Genomic DNA, 16,486 nt, shown 5'->3' with positions numbered 1-16,486 from the left:
AAGAAAGGCAGCTCCGCCTGCCACCACTAGTGACAGCGTGCAGGAGACGCCGGATTTGTGCCCAGCGTTCTGATTTACGTGCTGTAATTTTAATCAGGCCCCGTGCTAAACAGCTGCCTGTGTGCCCTGAATCACACCACATCTCGGCCCCGGGTGTTTCTCATTTCCACGCCAGGGTGGGACACGAGAGAGTAATAGTCTGCCTCCTCTCAAACCGAACGAGGACCTTTTAAGCTGCTCGAGCTGATACAGGGACTAAAAGAAGCCCATTCCTCAGGTGTCATCCACTCGTGGGAGGTCTATTTCTCCATTTGTGTGTGTGTGTGTGTGTGTGTGTGTGCGTGTGCGTGTGCGCGTGCATGCGTGCGTGCGCGTGCGTGTGTGTGCGTGCGTGCGTGTGCGTGCGTGTGTGTATGTGTGTGTGTGTGAGTGTGTGTGTGTGTGTGTGAGTGTGTGTGTGTGTGTGTGTGTGTGTGTGTGTGTGTGCGTGTGTGTGTGTGTTATTTTCTTCCCTTCATCCCCCACTCTCTCCATTCAGCAGGCCTCCACTGCAGACCTGATGATCAGAAGCATACTGCTCAAGCATGCTGGGAAATATGGCTGCCGGGTGCAGACCAGCGCCGACACCGTGTTCGCCGAAGCCGAGCTGCTGGTGAGAGGTGAGCGCTCATCCCTGCCTCCTTCCGCCCGGAACAAAGCCGCCAGCAACCGGCAGCAGCGCCTTTACAGAAGGAGCGTGCAAGCCTTGAAGGCCGGCCCCACCGAGCCGAGCCTTCCAGAGCTACCGCGCCCCAATAAGCAACAAACAATAGCAACACGCTCGACTCTGAGAACTCTGAGTGTGCTGTCGGTGTCGATCCATTCACAGCAACGGGAGAGACTCTTGCACTCTCACAATCGCTGCATCTCAAAGAGTGCCGGGGCTGGATGCTAATTGCTGGGGTATCAAAACTTTTTGTTTTGTCAGCCTCTCGATTCATTCGTTTAATTAACCTTGTTGATTAGCGACCTTCACAGGCAGATGAGCGCGGAAGGCGTCGTGTCCCGCAGATGCGGCTGTTTTCGCCGGTGTTGTCGCGACTAATACAGGATGGGGATAGCATGCGCACACCTCGGTGACGGCGCTGTAGTTTCTTGCCGCGTCAGTTTCTTGACATTCTGCCAGGTGTTGGATAAAATGAAAGCAACACCGGATTAGCCGCAGTGTTTTTCACGCACGTTCGCCACACCCTTTATGCTCCCTGCAAACACTTTCCAGTCGCACTGCAAGGTAAAGGCAGCTGTGTAAACCCCCCCCGGCCCCAAGTGCACACAAAAGATCCACAAAGCGTCACGCTGAGCCACGAGAACCTTTTTTTTTGCAGCGAAAATAAGCACTGGCTGCATTCCTGGCTTCCTGGGTGGAAGCCGTCTTTTCTGCGGCTTTTCCGAGGATTCAGACAGGAGAGCGCTTTTACTCGCCTCCCATCCAGACTTAAAACCAGGAGCCCCGTGCCGCCATCTCCGCAGAGACACAGCGTGCATATTAATGCCCACTGGCATGCAAATGCCCTCTCAAGCGGAACCTTTTCGACGTGGCCGTCCCGGCGCCGCGAAGCAGCTGGTCCTGCGGGGGGAGCAGCGGCTGCCAGCCTCTCCCCTGCAGCTGCTGCCTCCTCCTCAGCCGCCTGTCGCTGCCAGCTCCCCCAGATTACGCTCACGTCCGAAGGCCGGGAGTGAACGTACGCTGGGCGGTTGCAGACGGAACAAGGGGCCGCCGCACGGTCGCCACTGACTGGCTCCGTGCCAGGGAGAGACAGGAAGAAAGGGAGAGATGGAGACCGAAAGACAGAGACACAGCGGGAGAGACCGAAAGACAGAACGAGAGCGCGAATTCGGCTTCGGTCTCTCTTGATCAGCAAGGAGGACTTGGTGTGGAATATTTGCCACCCTTAATGCCGCCGCGGTTACAGCTGGGACTTGGATCCCATGTGGTGTGCAGGAAGCTCTTCATGTGTTTATGTGTAACGCATGTGTTTGTGCGTGCTGTATGCCCAGCCATCGGTCGCAACGACATCCCCACGCTTCCTTGCCCGCTGGGCCTGGGTGGGGGGATGGGGGTCAGCTCATTCGCCAATCTTCCATGATGGTGTTTGTCTCCAGGCCCTCCAGGACCTCCTGGAGTGGTGATCGTGGAGGAGATCACGGACACCGTGGCGACGCTGTCCTGGAGTCACGGGGTGGACAACCACAGTCCCGTCAGCACTTATAATGTGCAGGCTCGAAGTCCCTTTTCCCTGGGCTGGCAGACAGTCAAAACAGGTAATCAATACCAAGCAAAACATGTCAGGTACTGTGTGTGTGTGTGTGTGTGTGTGTGTGTGTGTGTGTGTGTGTGTGTGTGTGTGTGTATTTACCTCCTCATCTAAGATGACAGTTCTGAAACCTTCCATGACCCTCCTGACCTTTCCCCTCTCAGGGTCACAATTATAAAGGAGCAGAATTCATAATGCACGACACAGTGTTGTTCCGGCCAGAGGCAGGTACGCCACCCCTAATGGACACTGACCCCTCCACTGGACCCTTTTACGTGCTGTGGAAAAGCTTCCTCCACAGCGTCACTCACGGCGGCGTTGATCCCAGCCCTCCTGATGCCACGCTCCAGCCTTCAGCCAGCACTCTGTGGCCCTCTATTAAACGTGTGTTGTGCTTCAAGTAAATGTCATTGGTTTAAATCATATGCCAAATTAACTGCTGGGTTATTACTAAATTAACCTCCTGCACTTCTGAAATTACAAGGCCTTCTTTTTTTGAGCAGTTTGGAAGTTAATGTGACCAACTCCCTGAAAGTCTTTTCCATCAGCCTGGCAGGAATTAAAAGACTTTATTTTGTGTACCTTGCTGGTAAATCCTCAGGTAATTATCCACTAATGTCAGAAGGCAGTGGCTTTCAAAGTGACTTTTTTCTTCTCTATGTGTTAAACCTGTTTGAATCCTTTCTGGCAGCTGTTGAGAGGGCCGTGCAATGTTGCGTCACGGCTCCCGTCTCCGACGGGATGAGTCAATCCGTTGCTCCGCTCCTTCATTTGTGCCGCCCATGCGGTGTGTGTGACCCTTCACGGGAGGGTGAGAGCAGCAGTGACCGCTCAGCTCGATACTGAACTGAGATCAGTACAAGGGGAGGCGTTTGTCGTGGCATGGTTCTTTTGTCAACACTACCATCTGCTTATGTTTGAAAAGCATGAGGCAACACCAAAGTGCATTAAGCAATGAGAACATCCATGTGTACAGAGACAGTGTGTGCAGAGAAAGAGAGGGAGATGTTTAACTATATATTGCACAGCATTTACTATGTTTTGGCAGCAATTGTACTTGCTACCCCCACGTTAAAACCTTCTTGAATTAAATTGGCTTGAGAGACACTAAGAGAGAGAAGTAGAGAATTGTTGCCCTGGATTGTGTGTGCTGCGAGTCTTCTACATTATCCCTTCCACGTCCAGAGCCTCGGCTTTACCGATTCACAAATCCTAACATTGTGTTTTCACACATTTTTTTCTTCCATAACTTAATAGATAGCAGAAGCAGAAAGCAGATAACACAAAAAGTGTGTAGGAAGCAGAAGCAACATTTGTCGAGTTTTTTGCACTCAAATAAGAAAATACTGCATGCTGTGAATTTCAGGCTTCAAGGCATCAAGAGATAAAATGTTAGCAAGCCATGCTTTTTAGCTTTCGCGAAAGGACATTTGAAATATACTGTTGTGTCACTCCAGCAGCATTGGTGGATCAAAAATAATTCCAGATTTTATTTTATTTTATTTTATTATTTTCAGGAAAAGTCCAACTGGACCAAAACATAATGCATTCAAACTAACCGATGGGCTTAAAAAAAAAGAGATGAAACAGAGACAAAGGAAAGAGAATAAATTAATGACACTAATGAATAAAGAATGGAAATGATCCCCAAAAATATGAATTCCCTTTTTATTTGCAGCAAAAACCAAAAATACAGCCAGGCTTCTTCTCTCCTCTCTCCCACATACTTGCTGTCTTGTCCGCTGGGAAATGCAAGCATCCCAGGTAACCCCCTTATTGCTTTGCCGGATCTAGAAGAGTTGCTGGCTGGCATCTCTCAACGAAACGTCTTGCCGACCCACTTCGACTAACCGCTGACTAAACGCGCTCCTTCGTATACCATGTGGCCCCCCTCCTACCCCGGGGGTGTGAGGGCGTGCGACCGTATCCTTCACTTGTTTGGATTTACCCATCTATTCCCTCAGACACAGCAGAGCACCTGGATGGAGGCCCCGCTGTCAACCTGGTGACTGTGAGCAGAACAGGGGAGTCGAAGGAATCACATCTGCTGAACATGCACCCTTAAAACAGTGCGTTATAGGCCATCCTTACCTCATCTGCCTAATGTGGGAAGAGAGAGGAATGCTGAATGTGTGAGAATTTCATCTTTGGGATATTCACACCCCAAGCTGTAGTAAACACTGCGTAGCAATCATGCAATGTTTAATCACAATCCTGCTCGTAATATCAAAAGCATAAGATGTTCTGAACACTGCAGTGCCGTCTATGCTTGGCACCACGCCCTCAGTGCGTTATGTTTCTGCTGCTTTGTGGTGTATCAGAGATCCCTCCTCAAAGCCAAAAGCTACTGCAATGTTTTAAACAGCACTAAAAGTGCCTTTTAAGTGCTAATACCCTGTTCGAAAACTGTAAAAATCTTCTTTTCTTTTTTTTTATCTTTGTTTGGTGGTGTTTGTGACATCACAGTTTCTTAACCCCATACGATCTCGTAATGCTATTAAAGCTATCTATGCTCTTCTGGGTGCCATGCTAAGAATTCTGGGATTTTTTTTCTCTTTTTTTTTTTTTTTTGTTCCTCACAAAACTGACCTATACGCTTTGCCGTCAGACTTTGCCCATTTAAACGTACTTCCGAACACCAGGATCGGCCTGTTCAGCCCGAGGACACTATCTGCGCTACAACCCCAGCGTCCCTTGACGTGCTAGTAAAGCAGAGTCTGTCAGGTTCTGGTTGTCAAGGTCCCACCAGCAAGGGAAGCAGAGAGATCTTGTCTTACGCTGACAGGAAGAGCATACAGAGGGCTAGATGCAGTTTGATGATGCAGAATAATAAGGGTCTGTTTGAAGGTTTGGGATGACACACTTGCGATGAGTGCAGTGGTGAGTTCAGATCGGCCATGATTCTAGCGCATGATACCACAGTGCGTGCCGCTGCCTTCGCGACTCCAGCAGAGGCTCTTTGAGTGACGTGCTGTGTGTCAGCAGAGAATTTAGAGTTGCTGAGACGTCTGATCTCTAAATTCTTCCAGGTCTTAAGATTCAGCTAGCGGGCCTGACCTGAACTTTGGTGCAAAGTTTGCGTCTACAAATAACTACAACACGAGATCTTAAGAAATGTTCTCATACCTCACACTTGTTACCCCGAGATCCGGAGCACGTGACCGGCGACATGGAGTCTTCCACGGCCGTGGAGCTCAACCCCTGGGTGGAGTACGAGTTTCGGGTGGTAGCCACCAACGCTATCGGCACAGGAGACCCCAGCTCCCCGTCCAGGGCAGTGCGGACAAAAGAAGCAGGTGCCATTCTTTTTATATGTTAAGAAATGTAGAGAAATATGGGGAGAGAGAGAGGGGGAGAATTTTATTCTATCTATCTATTTATTTATTTATTTAGTGTGTGTGTATGTGACAGGCCAAAGTTAAATCACTCACTTACCAGATTAAATAGATTACATGAGGACAAACATAACCATACAGAAAATACATTCATATAAAACCTGCAGCAGACTTAAACGGTATACCTGTCGTGCTAGACACCCTCCAACCCAGCACAATAGTCACCACTTCCAGTGTTTAGACATCCCTCCCTGGAGAATGCGTAGTTATGCATCTAAAATGGGACTGTGACACATTTTTACGGCGGCCTGTGAGCTGCCTGCATTCCCAGTGTGACCCTATTCTATTTTAATTCGAGGAGAAGTACAAAATAAGCCGCTCACATGAATTTAAACGAGTTTGGTCTTTGAGCTGCGGCAGCCAGGCACTCGTGCCTGCAGGCTAGGAAGCTGCAGTACTATCTATTTATGGAGAACAAAAACGTTTGCCTCGCCGCTATTTGGATCTAGTGCACATGCAGGCTCGCTTATACAGACCAGGCTGTAGCATCGCTGCTCCAAAACAGAACACAAATCCCGCTCAATAGAGCTTTGCCCTGGGTCCAATCTATACTCGGAGCACAACTCGCGAAGGCTCGATCAATTATCCCGGGCTCCGTATATGTTATTGCTTTCTCTCCTGGATTCTTCAAGGTCAGCGTCTTTTGGGTTCTTTAATTTTTAGTTACCCCCATGTTTCACTTATCTGGAACCGTCAGATGCTCTTCGACTGAACACATTTGTTTTGTTTTTTGTTGTTTAAGACACGAGCTGCCAGTTTCTGTTTACTAAGCAGATCGGAGATTTGGTTTTGAAAGGAAGCGGCAGTTGAGTTGCACGTGGACCTACCTCGTCTGTATCTCCTGCCATATTAATTAGTCAGAAGTAAACAATGGATTCATGAAAGCCTACGTACCACTCCTCGAATTCCAAGCCTCATAATTAGTCATGGTGAAAGCAAATTTCATGTCGTGAAAAGGAACACTAGACTTCTCGGTGACGATCCAAAATCAATTTCACCATTACAACAAGCAATGCACAAAACATGAAAACAGCTGGTTAGTTTGTAAGAATTATGTCCTTTATTCTCATGCCCGTGTCAAATAAATGTCTGTCTGCATCCAAAAAGAAGCAGCTCGTTATAACAGCCCTTCAGATTTTATGCATGCGCTTTGTTTTGTCTTCTTTACACAGTTCCATCAGTAGCTCCAGCCAACGTGAGCGGTGGGAGCGGGCGCAGACATGAGCTCGTGATATCCTGGGAGGTAAGTGGCCTGCCACTGCTGTCCAGATGCAACCTCGCTGCTAACCAACTGCTGCGCTTGGAGGTCCAGCCAAGCCTAATGGCCAAGGCTCTGCCGTTTCCACCTCAGGCGATTGTTCTGAAACTTGTGTGGCAATATTTTAAAGCGTACCGTGGGTCCCAATTGCGGCGGAGATCTAAATATGAAATATTTCTAAATATTAAAAAGCTTTGTTTGTTCATTTTCAATTTACCAGATTACCCGTCACACACTTATAGAATGAGGTGACTTCCTTCTCTTGCCAGAGATGCATCGAGACTGCATCGCTGCCGCACGAGAGAGGGAGGCGCGTTCATTAACCTTTGTTCTGTAATCGCGCGGCTGCGTTTGGAACACCTGCTCGTCATCTCAGTCTCCGCGATGCCTGGCCACAAATTCCATCAATCTCCCACCCGCTCTACAGGGATATTAGCATGAGATCTTTGTCAGTGTTGGAGAACACACCCTGGCGCGTGGCACTGTCCTGGGGGACGGCATCGTTCGCGTGGAAGTATTAAAAACGCGCGGAGCTGGAGGATCCCAAACAAGGGCAGCTAGAAGTGATTCGTCAGGGAAGGAGGAACAGATGTGGTCTGTAACTGATGGTCCTCCTTGCATTTATTAAGTATGCAACTGCCACCAGCCAAATAACCTTCGTAGGACGGGAACTGCACCTTGGCGAGAGATAATGGAGGATGGCGCTCGTTCCAGATGGAGTGAGGTGCTCTTCTGTTCCTCGAGTTCTTCGCCGTTTACAAACCCCGGGAGAATCGTATCCCTGTAAGTGCAGCACAGTCATTATTTTCGTCTCTTTTATGCAGAGGCAGGTGGATTGTAAAGGGCCGGCGGAGACATCAGCGCAGTCACCGAGCTCTTTGCCAGGGTTTGGGGTTCACAGTAAACAAGGCTTGAAGTGCTCACGTCAGCCGATTGTACGGGTTTTGCGCCACATAATGTGATCTGTGGCAGCTGCGCCCAGGCGCTGAATGGGTTGGCAGCTCATTGGATCAGAAAGCAAGCTTCTTTCACGTATAGGCCATCGCAGGGCTGCCTGGGGCTTTGTGCTGTTGCATTCAGGCCGTTTTATGCTTTATTACGTGTGTTCACATGTAGATTTATCTACCTCAGTAAAAACCCTCCAACCCAAAGGTTGCCGCAGTGTATGTATCTCTTGTATCTCTTCTCTCTCTCTCTCTCTCTCTCTCTCTCTCTCTCTCTCTCCCTCCAGCGGTAACGCATGCCCTCTGTCTGGCACTACACCCCGGACACCTCTCCTGCAGGGTGGATCTGAGCCAAACACATTGTATTATTTTCTCCGTTTGCACAGCCGCTCGCAAAACGGCGTTTTAAGGCTTTGGCATTTAGAAGAACACTAAATCAGCCATCAACAGCCCTCCGAGTCTGTGTGATAATGGGGCCGTCCTCGCACCTCGCCAGGGCACCGCGCTGCTACCCCGCCTGGACGTTTCCAGGAGTCTTTAACTTTACTTTCTACGCTAGATGCCACCAAGGCCAGTGTGTCAGCTCCATGTCTCTGATCAATGCAGATAAATGTTGCGTTGGTGGGATGGGGGCGGGGGGGCGCAGGATGCGTGTCTGGAGGTCACAGCGGTACCTTTGCGTGTGCGCGCACGTGTCAGGGATCGCTGTGGCAGAGCCAGGCTTATTAAGCAGGATGAATGACTAAATAGGCCTGGCCAGTCTCCCTCATTAACAGCTGAGGAGAGAGCGAGAATGTTCCCGAGCCCGGATCTCTGGCCGTTGTCATTTAGCACCGCAGCGGGCTCTCGCGCTCTCTCTCTCTCTCTCTCTCTCTCTCTCTCTCCCCCTCTCGCTAACCCCCACCCCCCATCCCAGCTCTTTAAATACACATGTTCCTCAACTCTTCGAGGGTGGAAATGATCTCTCCGAACTGATTTTAGAGTGCGCCTCCGTCGGGCGGCCGGCCAGCAGCGGTGGTGTCGGTGCGATGGCCGCAGATTCGTTCCGGAGCGGCACCGGAGCGAGTTAATTAGGCAGACATGGCGACGTGCCCTGGCAAAGCCAAGCGCCAAGCTCCCGCCTCCACCGCTCACGTCAGGCCCACGCGGAGGGGATCCACATTTGTCACTGCTCTTCAGGTCTTCGATTAGTCCGAAACGCGCGCAAATTGCTCACATTTCGGCGCTACAGACAGACACATACCCTGCCAAGGAGGGTGGGAGGGGAGAGAGATAGAGACAGGTGTTTGTCATTTATTAAATTTGCCCAATATTTAATTCTCCTAGCTCTCATTTTAATTAAATTTCTATCTCCCCTAATAAATTGCGTTCGGTTCTATTAAATGCGTAGCATGTGCTGTAGACAGCCTGCTGTATTACCTGTTTAGGAATCCATCAAACAAGCGGCCAAGCCCATTTTCAGAGAAGGCTTGGACACCATTCAATAACTGCACGTTCAGACTCATCAGTTCGAGTGGCTCAAAGACATCTGTGCTAATTGCTCAAATCTCCTTTATCAAGCAGTTTTTTACTACAATGAGGAGAGAGGGAGTCTGAGAGGTTGTCACCATAGTGTTGCATCTATACTGTGGTCTGTCATTTTATCCAAGCTCTATCACGTCCTGTCATCAAAGAGATGGGCAGGTGTTCTTGTTTAAATGCATTGTAAGTAATCGTGGTTTAAAGCAGCAACGGATCTGTGGTTAAGATGAACCCCCATCTCCGCCCCCGTCCCCCATCAATCGAATGGCGTCCTCGACTCATAGGATCGATTCCATTACATTCGCAAAGCAACAAAAGAACAGTTAAGTTTTAAGCAGCTGGGTTTGTTCTTCAGACGGTGTTGGCATCCCTTGCGGTCTTTTCGCATATCGAGTTACCAGTGTATTTAATTGATATGTTCAGGCTTATCCATGAAGGAGTTTGACATTCATACGCGATTTGTTTCATTACAGCCGAAAAGCGACACAATCCGCTGGGACCTTTCTGACATTTTGCTATGATTCCGTGCCATTTACTGTGTTCTTTCCAAGCACCAGTGTAACAAAGTCGGTTATTTAGCTCAGGAGATATGCAGATTGGTGCTGTTTATCCAGGGGCTTGGTACTAAATGATGCTGACCAAAACAAGGCAAGTCCGAGTTAAAAAAAAAAAGGCCAAACCCGACTTGACCATACCTGGCATGCCACGAGCAGTTATATTCCTTGTAGAGACAAGTGATAATACTCTGCCAAGTTAGACTCCTTTAATTGGGTTGTAATGGATAGACAGTTCTGAACATGTGCTGCGCAGAATGTTCTAGGCTTTTAAGCGAATTGTGTTACGTGCAATTCCATTTTTGAAACTGATGCAGTAAACATCATTTATTTCCACTGTAACTCATTTTCTGGCTTTAGCAGGACTGGGTGTTCATAAACCCCACACCAACAGAGCAGCCAAACCAGTAACAAATCATTCAAATTTCATAGGTGAGACTTATCACTTTAAATTGACCCGGACAAGTCCTGTGGGAAGTCACTTTTGGCCCCAAGCCAAATATGTATAAATAAGAAAGGTTGATAAATGTTTTCTTCGCCGGTGTTTAGCAGGCAGCTACTGAATTTATGCTTTGGCCTCCTTCATTTTATCAGTCTCAGCTGGTTTCTTATTGCGGAAGTCGTTTTCCAATTTCATATGTCTCCGCAACACAGGCATCTTCGTAGGCCACCCGAACCCACAGACCATCTTTAGTGACGTTGCTTTTTACAACTGTAACCAAGCTGCTGCCATAGCCACACCCACTTCCTTGAATGATGGCTCTTCCATCCCCCGCCCCCTTCCAGCCGGTTTCCGAGGAGTTCCAGAACGGAGAGGGCTTCGGCTACATTGTGGCCTTCCGAGCCAATGGGACGCGCGGTTGGAAGGAGAAGATGGTGACGTCAGCAGACTCCACCACCTATAAGTACAGGGACGAGACGTTCCCTCCCCTCACGCCGTTCGAGGTGAAGGTGGGAGTGTATAACAACAAAGGAGACGGTCCCTTCAGTCAAGTGGTGACGGTTTTCTCTGCAGAAGGAGGTACGGTCTCAGGTGGTCTCTTTCAGGTACTCGTACGAATCAGCTTTGGAATCACATATATGTCTGAGCCGGCCGATACGTTATCATGCAGCCGCTTCCCGTGCTCGAGGAAGCTGTCGGTCAAGGCAGGCTGCACAGCAGGAAATATCTGTGCTCCAGATCTATCCAAAATGGCCTTTAGCATACGTTAATGAAAACACAATTAAGTATGGTGCATCTCTAGTCAAGTCACTGTTAGAAGGACCGCACAGAGGTACTTCCTTAAGAGCTACGCAGATGAACTGTGCTTAATGCTAATATTTTAATATTATGTAAAAGATAAAAGAAGCACCGGTTACCACATAATTACTGCATAAGTACTTAACACGATAATATTGGAGAGTCTGATTTACACTTCAAACCCAGTAATGAGTGCAAAAGTAAAAAAAACAAAAAAACAAAAACAGTGTGGAGGGTTTCGTGCCGCCACAGTTGGCCACGCAGACGTGGAATGCTATGAGTAAAGGGGGCATATGCTTAGCGGTTGCGTGCTGGGAGTGATAAAGCATGCAGTGTGGGTCGCTGGCCAGTCGGCCCTCCCTGGGCCGCTTGACACGCCGTTGGTTTTGAACACAGAGCCCCGGGAAGCGCCCATCGAGGTGAAGCTGTCAGCCATGTCCTCATCTGAGATCAAGGTTACGTGGAAGGCGCCCAACCCTGGCCCTGGAAGACCACAGGGGTATGAGGTGAGAGAGAGCGAGAGAGCACGCAACACTGCACGGGTGTGTGTGGAGTCTTGTGCCTTTGTGTGTGCTAGTGTATGTCTCACATTTAGTCCATATGATTTGGAGAATTCATTATACTTTCTTCTCAATACCTTTTCACAAGTCAGCTTTTGTGTGATCTGAATTTTTTTAAAAATTCTGTAAAAAGGGGTCTGCACTATTGTGTCCTCAGGAGAAGAATTATCGCTTTTCATCACTGGAGGATATTACACACTCAAGTATTACACTATTCATGCAAAATGCAAGGCAGTTATTTAAACCCAGTGATAACAGTATTAGATAAAAGTGGCAAAGTCTCTTTCTGCCGTCCCATTCAGCAAGGCTCAGTATCGTCATTCCTCCCTCCGTGTCCCTAAATGAAGGCAGTGCTGAGAGTTCATGTCCCGGCAGGTGAGCTACTGGAAGACGTCGGAGCAGGAGGAGATGGGAAAGAAGACGAGGACGGTGGGGAACGAGACCACCGTCCTGCTGTCCGGCCTGGAAGGCAACACGCCCTATCTGATCGCAGTGAAGGGGTTCAACAGCATTGGCCAGAGCCCAGCCAGCTCGCCTGTGCAAGCCACCACGCGGAAGAACCGTGAGTGCAGCCCACACCAGGGCCCCAGACTCTGCAACACCTTGAGGAACATGAAGGAATAGGGGGACGAATCATTTGGAATTTTGCCTTTTGGAGCTCATTTTAAGACTTAAATGAGCCGGACCTGTAAAACCCAACTGTAACCATCCTGCCATACACGTAAAATATGTGACACAGTATTTTTTTCATATTCTTAAAGTTACCATGGCGATAATTAGTGCATGGTGTCATTTTAGCGCTGCTAAATTAATCTGTGCTGTAGGTGAACGCCAGTGGACATGTAAATGAGGCCATGCATATTAAAAACCCACGCCAAGAGACTGATGACTAACCTCGGTCGCGAGGCTGGTGGCGCGCCGAAAGCCGCCGGTCACCGAAAAATGTACCACATTTGTTTCTTTCACCAACACGGGACTGCGTGTGGTGCCGAGTTGATGACTTCAGTACCTCTGGATCTCTCCTCAGTCGATATTTACTTGTGGTTTTCTCTTCTGCTGAGGTCCTTCTCAAGCACCTCTCCTTCTCCTGGGTGCAGTCCTACTACCACAGCAGCACTCACGAAAACGTGCCTTACAGATGCATCTGTCAGTTAGCTAAATGCGCGTGTGTGTGTGTGTGTGCAGAATTTTGCTGATGACTTGCATGTGGGCCCAAACGTTATTAGAGAAAGGATCCACGTTGACCGTCGGAGAGGCTCAGGTGGTGTTTTTTCGCGAGGCGGTGTTCTGTTGCGAATCGCTAACATGGTACGCAAACGAGGACAAAACGCAGTAGCGCCTTGTATCACACAAGCGCCGTCCTACACTTGCAATCCACATTTATGAACGAGGGAACGGGTTACCGTGGCGCAATTTGCTGTTAACGTTCCGTTAATCCTGGTTGTAGGTTTTATGAATTTGCCCTGTGTCATCAGAGTTCAGTGATGTATACAGATGTGTGAGTGATTTATTGTTCCCCTCTCTCTCTCTCTAGCTCCCAGCCATCCACCAAGCAACGTGATGTGGATTCAGGAGGGAAACAATGTGTCTTTATCCTGGGATCCAGTGAAGGCGATGGACAACGAGTCTGATGTTATCGGATACAAGGTGAGATCATCGTACCAGTGATGTCCAGCTGCATCCAGGACTAACAGCAAGCACACTGGCAGTAATAAAGCTCCATCTGGCATGTGTTTGAGTGTGTGTGTGTGTGCGTGTGTGTGTGTGTGTGTGTGTGTGTGTGTGTGTGTGTGTGTGTGTGTGTATACGCGCCCCTGGGCCTGACATTGTTATTTTCACCTTGTTTCCATGACAGGTCCTGTTGCGTCAGGAGGGTCGAGGTCACAGCCAGGTAATGAGGACCCCGAACTCGGCGGCTGTGCTCACGCTGCCTGAAGGAGGCACATACATCATCGAGGTGCGCGCAGTGAGCGAGGGCGGCGAGGGAGCTGCCAGTTCCCAAATCCGAGTGCTTACCTCCTCAGGTGCACTCCTGCTTCTGTTCACCTCGCACCTCACCATGACAACACAAGCCCCACCCCCACCCCCCCATCTGCTCTGCCACGCTAATCGAGTTAGCTCAGCTGCCGCTGGAGTGACTTTAGCCAAATGCCTCTTTAATTAGTTTCACTCTGCACATTTACACCACAGCACAGCCAATTAAGGGTCCCTCCACGTTCAAGCGACAAGATAAGGTCTTAAGTTTGCTATCATCCGAACATGAGAATTAGCATGTCGCTTTGGAGAAAACAAAGAAAACAACAGCAATTTGCAGTTTGTTTAATAGGGAGAAACACATAATAAAGTTTAAAACAGTAATAAAGACATGTTAAAAATACAGGCATGATGGGCTATGAACTTTTACCGCTATTATCCTGGTGTCTGAGTAGGAAGCACGGCTATAAAGTCTCGCTCTCTCCGCAGGTGTACGGGCCAAGAGCGCTCAGTCCAGTCTGCACAGTCTGCCGTCAGGCTTAGCATGGACTCCTGTACTTCTGGTCCTGATGGTGCCTTCAGCCCCCTGGTGAGGCTACTGAGCCATGCTCCCTCCAGCCCCATGACCTACCCCCCACCCACGCCCAAATGGAGGGAATGGACTCTCCCTACATCACACAGACTGCCTATGCCAGACTGGACCATCTAGAGGACCTAGGGGCCAGCCAAGGGGAAGAGGTTCTTTTCCAAACTTGGACTGATTTAAAACCTCCCTCATCTCTTCAGTCATTTCCTCTGTGATTTGGTTTTTGAGTTGTTTTTTTGTTTTGGTTTTTTGGTTTTTGGCTTTGAGGTTTCCTTTTTGAATATAATTGTACTTTTGTGCTGAACAGTGTGCAGAAGCTGTTACGTAAACGCCGGATCCTTAGCAAACTTTTAGTTCGTTCGTTTGTTTTTCACACATGGCTGTCTACCAGCACAGCCAGAGATCCCGGACGAGCGAGGAGGGGGAGTGTAGGTTCTCTCTCCCTGCAGCTGCCCACGCCATTGTCCAGACCTGCAGCACCTCCTTCTCCGATCACCTCCATCACCCCTTGGCTGTCCAGTAAGTAAAGGCAGTGAAAGCTTGGTCTAGATAAGTGCATTGTTTTCTTATTCACGCATGGAGAGACGCAAGAGGAGAGGAAGAGAGAAGAAAAAAACGTTTTTTATAGTGCTGAGAGTCTCGCTAATTCCAGACTTCCTTTTTGTATTCCATGCTACCTTTTAGGAAAACAACACGTGCAAAACAGTGGTGTGTGTCGGTCAGCTGCGTCAGAGGTGTTTTTTTGTTTTTTGGGGGGTTTTTTTTAATCTTTTGGGTTTTGTTTTTTTTGTGTTGTATCCTCGTTTGTTTTGAATCTGGTTATTTTGTGGCCGGGCGTGACTCTTGACGCCCAAGTACGGCTGCTGGAGCTCTGTGTAGGTGTGTAGGGCGTAGTCTAGAGAGGTGGAGCGCCACTGTAGTTCTCAGTCACATTGTTAGACAAAGACAAAGACCAGTCTGTGACGAGTCATGGTGACAGCTGAAATAAACGTTATGTATATTTTTTAAAAAGGCTCTGGTCTCTGTGTTCTCTAAGGGAAAAGGGAGCCTTTGGGTGCAACTGGTTTTGTGATTCTGATTCTCTGGTCTCTGAAGTTTACTCGTTGATGCCCTTGAAACCCAGGGTGAAGAGTTGGATTGTAATGATTTAATTACCGAGTATTATATTGATATCCCTGAGGTTGCTAAATATAATCCATGTTTTGGACATAACACAACATTAACGAATCAAATCACTGTAGGACCCAAGTGACTCAAACAAATGTTACAAAAGCGAGTCGATTGACTGCTGCACCCCACGTTTCCATGTTGGTGAAATTCCCCGTTAGCACCTGTTTCACCCCCAGATGGTTCGTTCTTAAAGGGCCGATTTGTTAGCTGTTTATATATGCGTCTGCACTGCAGTCTAATAGCTTCGCCCGCTGCCTCGCCCCTGGCCACGGCCTACGTGACCGACGACTGATTGGATTCCAGCCCTGTGCTTAAAACCACTCAAGGTCGCGCTTTTTAACAGCATTGTGTACCGTGGCCCTGGAATAATCTCTGATCTTGACCCATTTCTTTGGGCTGTTGAAATGTCTCCATCTCCAGGGACTGTCAGTCAAAATAAATTCCTTTCAAGTGTAATTAATCTTGGAGCGGAGCAGCCTGGGGTCGTCTGCGAGCAGCGGGGAAAGTGTTGAAGCGAATCCCAGGAGTTCTAGCCGGACACTTCATTTCAGTAGTGGCTTCCTCTCACTCTCTCCCTCTCCTGTTCACTCAGGGTGAGCTATGCCTCTCACCCCCTGACCCCAGGCCAGCCCACACCGCACCCCACGCAGGTCACTCTAGACTTAACCCAGCCCAGTCCAGCAGGAGTACCACCCCATGACCGGGGCGGCTGCTGCATGCATCCCACCGTTCACCCGTCCTGGCGCCCGGGAGGTCAGGTGACAGGTACCGAAGCAGGGGGTTAGGACACACAGTCTGCGGACTTCTAAGACGGATGATGAAATGCATGTGTGAGGAGAGCAGGGGACGTGTGTGTGTGCACGCGCGTGTGTATGTGTGCATGCGTATATGTGTGTGCATGTGCCGTACTGTTTAGCCTGTCCACGCGTGCCTGTGCATGTGTTTTATATGGGGTGCGTGGGCACGCCCGCCGGTGCCGGAATTTGTTCT

The 16,486-nt window shown here is 49.0% G+C and overlaps 1 protein-coding gene across 2 annotated transcripts in view; it reads left to right on the top strand.

The window, feature by feature from the left end:
• cntn5 (contactin 5) overlaps positions 1-15,310 on the top strand; it is a 151,011-nt gene extending 135,701 nt beyond the window's left edge. Inside the window, exons 15-24 of one of the 2 annotated variants that reach the window (XM_035525504.1) lie at positions 542-659; positions 2,143-2,301; positions 5,441-5,590; positions 6,862-6,932; positions 10,753-10,987; positions 11,603-11,712; positions 12,142-12,328; positions 13,301-13,413; positions 13,622-13,790; positions 14,230-15,310. In XM_035525504.1, coding sequence (XP_035381397.1) covers positions 542-659; positions 2,143-2,301; positions 5,441-5,590; positions 6,862-6,932; positions 10,753-10,987; positions 11,603-11,712; positions 12,142-12,328; positions 13,301-13,413; positions 13,622-13,790; positions 14,230-14,333 — 1,416 coding nt within the window. In that variant the 3' untranslated portion in view covers positions 14,334-15,310. Of the gene's footprint in view, positions 1-538; positions 660-2,142; positions 2,302-5,440; positions 5,591-6,861; positions 6,933-10,752; positions 10,988-11,602; positions 11,713-12,141; positions 12,329-13,300; positions 13,414-13,621; positions 13,791-14,229 lie in introns of both variants that reach the window. The other variant, XM_035525503.1, reaches the window with a different exon arrangement.
• Positions 15,311-16,486: the final 1,176 nt, after the last annotated feature.

Source organism: Electrophorus electricus, chromosome 4, assembly GCF_013358815.1.
Source record: "Electrophorus electricus isolate fEleEle1 chromosome 4, fEleEle1.pri, whole genome shotgun sequence".
NCBI classification, from domain to species: Eukaryota; Metazoa; Chordata; class Actinopteri; order Gymnotiformes; family Gymnotidae; genus Electrophorus; species Electrophorus electricus.
Note: the sequence above shows the minus strand (reverse complement) of the source record. Positions and strands in the feature narration are given on the sequence as shown.